This window comes from Pinus tabuliformis, chromosome J, assembly GCF_031772625.1.
Source record: "Pinus tabuliformis cultivar Carrire ecotype Pingquan chromosome J, CPIR1, whole genome shotgun sequence".
NCBI lineage: Eukaryota > Viridiplantae > Streptophyta > Pinopsida > Pinales > Pinaceae > Pinus > Pinus tabuliformis.
Window position 1 is genome coordinate 1,234,573,890 of NC_142295.1, and position 8,429 is coordinate 1,234,582,318.

The window sequence follows — 8,429 nt, forward strand, 5'->3', positions numbered from 1 at the left end:
CTCCATAGCTCATCAAGCGCTTTCTCATCCTCCAATTGTTTGTTCCGCTGCTCCAGGTAAGTAATAGTCCATTGAGCACCCTCGAGTCTCCTCTGTAAAACATCATTTTCAGCCCTGAGATGCTGAATGATCTCCTTCGCCTCTTGGCTAGGAGAACTAACCTCAAGATCAATCACCAGATCCTCATGAATCATGGGCTCTTTGCCCCTCTGTAGTACCTGTGCTGGTGAAGAACGCGAGGCCCCTTCCACCTGATGTGGAGATAACACTCGTTGAGCTAAAGATGAAGGCGAGACCCCTTCCACCTGCTGTGGAGAAAGTACTCGCCTAGCTGCTGCAAATAAGGCCCTTGGGCCTTTCTGATAAGTGACCAAAGGAGTGGAGCTAACATGTCGGGTGACGGGAGCATCGGGCTGCTGAGATGGTCCTCTCTCCTCATGAATGACCTCCTGATGTGGCTGATGTGGCACTGTGAAAAACTCACGGGAGATGAACTCCTCCCATGAGATGCCCTGCTGAGTCAACTGATGTGAGACTATGAGCTGAATCAAACCATAATGGCATAGGCTCCTGTACTGTTGGGCCGGGGTCTTCTTCTGCAACATGGGCACCATCCTCTGAATGTTATGAAACAAGAAGACCGGGATGTTCATCATCCTCACTCGGGTGAAATGCATCAAAAGGCGAATGTGATATGAGTACACCTGTGAAAATCTGCCCTCACAGGTAAAATAATGCATAATAAGCCTCATGATGGGAGCATACTTGCTCCGGAGAAATCTGAATGGAAAAACACCTGTCAAAAGTCTCACGAATGGTGGCCGGACATAGGGCTCAAAGTGAACAAAATCTAGCAATCTGCGCTTAGGCCACACCTCACCCACATTTGGTATCCCTGTAGCCTTTGAGATCACCTCAGGAGTCAATGTGAAGTTCACCCCTGCCAGAGTGACATGTCCATCACGGAGGTGCAAGACAAACAAGCGGGCCAACTCTTTATGATGCTGAATCTGAGAAATTCTCTCACAGAAATCATAACAAGACGTATACTGAAAACAACTCACTGCCATGGGGCAGGCCTGTAATTCTGCCAGAGAGGTGGGCTCCTCTCGCTTATGATGTCCACCCTTACCACCCTTACGAGGCCTCCTCTGTTCCTCAACCTCTGTAGATGATGAATGGTCATCACTTTGCTCATAAGTTTCAGTTTCTGACATGGTTTAGGAGCAAAGTGGACAAATAACACTGTTGTCTCTGCCTACAAAAAGTGCTGAAATCTATGTTGTTTCAAGGGGAACAGAACATGAGGGAAATGTTAGGGGAGGGATCTTTTAACAAGGAATGGGAATATATAAATATTACAGGGAATTTCAAGGGAAATTTTGCAAATCATATGCATATAGGAACACATATTTGTAATAGGGAAATCATTTGCAAAGATTATTGCATATGGGAAAAACATGCATGAAAGTAAATATGGGAATATGTATACAATTTCAATAAGGGAAAAAGGGAAACCATGCACAAAACATGCTGACATTTTACCAACAGTTTTTTGTTATTTTGCACATGCATATGGTAGAGGGGAATTAGGGTTTTCATTTTTTGTTTTTTGATGCTTTGGGAAAGGGGTAGGGTTTTCATTTTTAATGGTTAGGGATGGGGAAAAATTTGCATTTCATTTATAAAATGACATGGGGGAAAATAAGATGTACATATGAATGTGAGCAAGAGGGAAGGGAGGGAAACAAACCAAAGGAAAAACAGCTTGAAACACCATAAACCCTAACACAGTTTGCACATGAATATTGCAGCCATATAAGTCTTTTCATTTGCATGATTTGAGATCAAAATCATAACATAAAGCCTTATATTTCATCACCATCCTCAAACATCATGTGTAAAGAGCCTACCTCGATCAATTTAGAAGATGTGAAGGGAGATTGAGGAATTTTGTTGTAGTTTGCGGGCAAACGGTTCAACGGGTCGCGCAGGCCTCCCAACGGGTCGCGCACCTCCCAACGGGTCGCGCCCGTAGTATTTCTGAATTGCGGAGGAGCCCTGGACGGGTCGCGCATCGCCCAACAGGTCGCGCACCTCCTTTGACGGGTCGCGCACCACTCTGCTGCCCGAAATCACTGCAATTTCGCTCCTTTCTCTCAATCACTCTCTCTTTCTCTCTTGCAAGCTCTAAAATGCACAATGAGAGTGAAAGGAGGGAATTTGAGCTTTTATAAGTCTCATTTGAAAAATTTCATTTACAAACCCACTTTCTAATGTTTTTTCTTGTGACACTTTATAACACTGATTTTTGGTTTCCTTTATCCTGATTTTGACTCATTGAGTGCTTTGACTTGATTCTTTTCACAGGTAGATCATCTTAGGGACTTTGGCAAGGGGACCAGGGTTACTGCTGTCCTTTTGAAGACTTTTTGGAATTTCATTCTTTTTACACAAATTTAACATGACCTTGGCTTTAAAAACAGAGTTTTTTAAATCCAAGGTTAAAAATGAACTGTACATGATGAAAATATCAAAGAAACATGTTTACAATCCTCCCTCTGGCTTGCTGGGCACTCAAGGACTTTCAAAGACATGACCTTGCAAGGATAAATGACCAAAACCCTAGACCTAGGACCTTTGACCTTAAGACAAAACAAGACAAGCTTGAAAAACTTAATGACTGATATGACTTGATCCAGCAAAGCCAAGAGGGGTATAAATAGACCAGCTCCTCCACCAAGGTTATGGCATGCCTAACGGGATGCAAAATTTGACACTAATGAGACACCTACTAATGCAAATGCAAAGAGCTTTGATCACTGATGGAGGGCTTTCAAGACCGACACTAACATACGTAAACGAATTTACGGTTCGGATCTTCTTGCAATGAGTAGACCAAAGAATCCAATATGTCCCTCACACAGGTAGGTTGCGCCGGCTGTAGATATGATTCATAGTCCATGGTAAATACATTTCATTCAGATGCATTACAACAAACTATTTAATGTAGAATAAGGCTTGATATTTGAATAGAGGAATTAATATGACCTGAAGACTGTCATTGGAGCCTATGTAGTACTGATCAACGGTCTTAAGCCACCCCACGTCGTCGTGAGTATGGGGGACCAAATGCACATTAAGCTTGCCTTCCACAGGCCCAGCTGTTGTATTGTAGTGAATATACACACCATTAATCCCATGCTGGGATAACAATACTGAGCTTACCAGTAACAAAACCAGTGCCCTTAATGCAATAATCATTCTCCTTTCATAAACAAAATGGCTAAAAGCATGTTAAATTCAGAAAGAAAACTGATCATTCCGTACATAATTCGTTATATGATCTACCTATTTACAATGCTACACATATCCTTTCATCTCCCACTGAATGTAAAAGCACCAGATGCATTTCACAGAGACAAAGGCCAAAAACATGTCAAACTCAAACCAGAGAACTGATCCTTCAATCTATAAAAGATCCTTTCTATTTATTTACATGGCTGGAACGTAATAGATCTCTGATATTTTCCAGATTGTTATAGACATTTTTGGGCACTACCACCCCAAGCATAAAATGTCCATAAACCAAGGGCTCCTAAGTCCCTAAAAGTGTTGTTCTAACCCCTAAAGGAACAAGGTCAACTGATTACAGCTTCTCCCAGAAGTTCTCCATGAAACACTACTCAGAACTGGTCAAAACAAGATCATTTCAGCTGCTCCATAGGCAAAGTGCGTTGCATCTCACCTAAGTACACTCTGTGGGTGCGTTGCATTTCAAAAAGCCCTTCTATGGGGTGCGATGGGCGAGAAGTGACAAATGGCAGTGTCAATCCACGAGGTGGAGAGGCATGGAATCTTCCAGAAACTTCTCCTGTGACACTTGCCTCTCTGAATTCGACCAAGGATGAGTAAGAGATCATCAATCTCCAAGTGGAAGCAAAAACTATTAGAGGGAAGACACTAATCAAATCACAAGCTGACTCATCTACCTTATAGATATCTATATATGGATCCCTCATCCCAGAGATCCAGAGGCTGGAATTTTGCATCTTGTAGGGAATTGTTGTTGGTTTCTTGATACAACATCATAGTGTTGGGTGATCTAAGCTTTGTATGAGGTGAAGAAGGGCTTACTTGCTGAGAGGATGATGCTGGGTCAGAACAACTGGTTGTAACTCCCCTTGGCTCTTTCTTGATTATCAATAAAAGTTATTCAAGTTTTCCTCCATAGTCTTGTGTCATTTATGTTTTATGCATTTGTATGGTCAGTTTACATCTGATCCTAGATTGTTTATGATTATAGATCCATGTTCTTGTATAGTGTTTTGCTACTCTGATTCTACAGGTACTCTATGAAACTGGGGGTGCAAAGAAGCAAGTAGCAAAAGACTATTAGAAGAGAGAGGAATCGAACTAGGAGCCAAGCGCAAGACAGAGGTTGGTCTCTCTTATTCTTCTCTCATCTATATTTCATAAAGGAAAAATGAAAGTAGCTTTACTCTGTTTGTTTCTAAGGTAGCTACCACACCTTAGTGGGATAAGCAGTTCTGTATAGACACTTTTCCCTATAACACAGATTAGGCCTGCATGCATTCACGTTGAGAACATTATTTACTGTACAAATTGTAGATACCCATCATATCACATTTTGACAGTTACAGCTAGTCAAGCAAACCAGGGGGTTTTCCTGCATATATTCTCCTCTTAGTCCACATCACTAGTGCAGAGATCTGCCATAGAGAGGTCCCAGGTTCGCCTCAAGCAGTCTAATAGACATTACAAAGTTATAGATGCTCGAAGTATCACTCACCAAATAGTTGATCATCTCTTTAGAACAGAGGAGCAGTAAGCATAAATGGACATGAGAAGCCCAGCACTGAACATCTCTACCTTGAAGATCTAGCCTCAAAAAGGGAAATAAAAACCCTCTGTTTATTCTTTTTTACCTGTCCACCACAATCAATTTCTTGCCTGACAACTTAGAATCCGAACCAGAGATGCAGCAAATCAGCTTTACAACGTTGGTATGCCTAATATTTCCTAGAATCTCTATCTCTGCATGAAATCTCATTTCTTGGAAAGATCGTGGGATCTCGTTATTCCAGATCCTTTTCACAGCAACAATATTACCATTTTCCAGTACCACCTTGTAGACTTTGCCAGCATGTCCACTTCCAATAACATGATACTCTGTCAATCCATTCATAATGTCTGACACTTCAAAGTCAACCATGTGAAAGGATGTGAGTTTCCAAGACTCTGTACTTGTGTTAACCTGCACGAAAATCTTGTGTCTCTTATGGAGGAAACCTATACCAATCAAGCAGACTACTATGGCCACAACAATAACCAAAATCAATACCCTATGTCTATGATTTTCAGATGCATGGAAGCATGAAGGAAGCCTTAATGGCCCAGCTCCAGACAGGCCTAGAGTGTGAAGGAAACTTTCATCATATGCCAGATTATTGTAACCAACAGGGATAGAGCCAAACAAGTGGTTGCGAGACACATTAAGAAAGCTCAACTTGAGATTATCTAATTCAAGGGGTATTTCCCCTGAAAGCAAATTGTTTGAGAGGTTAAGGCTGTTAAGAATAGGCAACAACCCAAGTGACGCAGTAATTGATCATGTGATCTTGTTGTTGGCAAGGTTAAGCTGAGAAAGACCTTTCCATGATATTATCATTCTTGGAAGCTCCGCATGCAACATATTGTGATAAAGAGAAAGCCACGATAGTGAGGATAAGTTAGTAAGTTCCACTAGGATAGTCCCTGATATATTGTTGTGACTGGTCAGAAACTTGTTGAGAGTCCACAATTGTCCAATGCCAGAGGGAATACTTCAGCTGATTTGATTAATGCGTGTGTAAACTAAAATGGTACAACGTAAAAGTAGGGTATTGGTCTGTAGTAGGCTCTTGGTCTAGGCTAAAAACTGTATGCATATTCGTTGCACAGACACGATTCCTTTGTGATTTCAGAAATGGAATTATTTACATGCCGAACATGGAAGATTTGGTTGCAGAACTATTTCAAACCAAGTGTTTAGCCATAAAATACCAAAATTCATATATGTATACTACAAGGAAAAGGATAATGCCCAACCTATTTACTGATTACATTCACAGCCATACAAAACTCTGTGGAGAATATAACCACTGTAAATTATGAAGAGAAATTTAAACACTGTAATTCCATGAATTGCATAAATAGATATTAACAAAACAAGAGCAAAACAACAGAGTTTGGTCCAGAGCTAAAATGCTCAAAATCCATAATAATCTGAAGACTCTAAAGTCGACAGGGAAAAGTCATTCTACATGTAGAGATGTGTTTGGTAAGTTATAACTAAACATATATACAATGAAAGTATTCGTTGGCTTCTAAACATATGTACAATAAAAGCATTCTATTATGTAGAGATGTAATTGAGAATAAGCAGCTAATCATATATGCATGATGGGCCATGGCATCGACAACACCAGTTAGTGTTTATTGTGGTGCCATATTGTGCGAGCTGTTCCTGCAATTGATGGCGCATTTGCCTGTGTGCATCCCTTTCATGGATGTGAATTGTTATCTTAAGTATTTTCCTTATTTTCTTTAACAACTTAATGGCTGGGCGCAAATGGTAAAGTGGCATTGATTGTTGTGGTAGGATCCTTGTATGCATATCTTGTAACGTAAGTTCCTGTTGCTGAATTTCTTCGCAACACTCATACAACCTTCGTAGGTAGCATGTATTCATACCTGTTGCCATCCAAAAAGGAAACATTGTAAGTGACAATGAATATGTTTGACGATTTTGTTTGAATATTCAAAATAAATTAAACGATTCGAAACGAGTATAAAATCATATGAAACTAAATGTAATAGCAAGAAAACCTATGTGAAACTTCGTTATGTTGTGAGTGGTGTTTACCATGTGGGTAATTCTGGAAGACAGGTTGTACGATTGGCTAAAGTGTATTATCCTGAATAGATTTTGATGCAAGGAATGATTCCTCTTGCTGTCTACGCTTAAGATATGGATTCTTGTGCATTTGCGCAATGCGGGAGAATGGGAATGTTGGATTGATGTGTATGTCTGCTAGTGACCGCACTCTTGAAAGTACAGTGAATGTTAGCCCTTGGCGTTCTCTGGTGCTGATGTCCACTGTTGCTTTGTCTAATGTCATTCCTTGTGACTTGTGTATCGTTAAAGCCCATGCCATTTGAAGTGGTATTTGACGGCATGCACCCCTTGTGATGGGAGGAATGGGAACATATGTTGGGTGTGAAATGTCCCACGGTGTTCCTCTGTATTGTCTAAAGTCAACAACCACAAAGGATGGTAATGCTGGGGGCTTTGAGTCAATTGAATAAAATATTGAGATGACCTTCCCAAGTGCGCCATTGAAAAGGCCTGCATGTACCCATAAGTTGCTGGTGAGCATAACGTTTTGTTCACTGCATAAGAGCACCTTTGCAGGCAGGTGCTCATCTTCTGTTGTAGTAGGAGTTTTCTGCCTTTGTTGTTCCGCAGAGCAAAGTGCTACTGGGATGTTCAATTTTTTGAGCATTTTCTTATTATGCAAGACAACTGCGTTGTTTGTTGCGAATAGGTGCATGTACTCTTCGAATGTGCATTTCTCTTCATGTGTAAGAGACGAACTTGTTCTTGACATTAGGTGTTGCCAATCTTCAAGTGCAGATATTCCATTCCTAAGATTTGCAAGTATTTGCCGGAAAGCAACCTGGGACGGGCTAGCTCCCTGTTGACGGAAAATGGTTGAAAGTGTTATGAATATGTCGAAGTTGTGCCAAAGTGCAGTGCCACGCGATGTCCCAGCGTATAAAGGAATGTCTTTTACAGGTGGTAGTTTGCCTAAATCTCCGACAAGGATAATTGAGCGATTATCAAATGGTGCATTCTGATGAAGAGGGAATGCCTCTCTTAGATGATCGTCAATGCGAGAAAGCATTTTTGGACCAATAAAGCTCATTTCATCAATGAGGATGTATTCTACATGACAGAGTTGCTCTTACAGGTGTAGGAGCAGCTGGCCTTCAAGAGGATGCATTGTCTGGATAGGGATACGAAGGGCAGAGTGAATTTTAAGGGAATTTATGTTGAAAGATACAACGCCAATTGGTGCAAGTAACAATAAAGGGTTTTTGTTGGCTGGCGAGTTTTCCACAAATGCTTGGTGCAGACATTTAATCAAATGGGATTTTCTTGTGCCAGTTGTTCCTTGTACGATGATTTTGCGTGGGGAATTTGGCAAAGGGGTTTTGAAGTATGAAAAAACAGTGGTAAAAGCTATGTTTTGGGTAGGGGATAATGTATGATCATGGGGAAGGTTGGAAAATGAATGATGTTGGTTTTGAATGGTTGAGTGGTTGAATTCAATGAAATTGATGGCAGTTTCTCGCAAGGGGGG

General features: G+C 40.9%; 1 protein-coding gene across 1 annotated transcript; it reads right to left on the reverse strand.

Moving 5' to 3' along the window:
- Positions 1–6,965: 6,965 nt before the first annotated feature.
- LOC149231623 (uncharacterized) lies at positions 6,966–7,991 on the reverse strand. Its single transcript, XM_089381699.1, has one exon. The coding sequence runs from the start codon at positions 7,989–7,991 to the stop codon at positions 6,966–6,968; it is 1,026 nt and encodes a 341-aa protein (XP_089237825.1).
- Between the last annotated feature and the right edge of the window lie 438 nt (positions 7,992–8,429).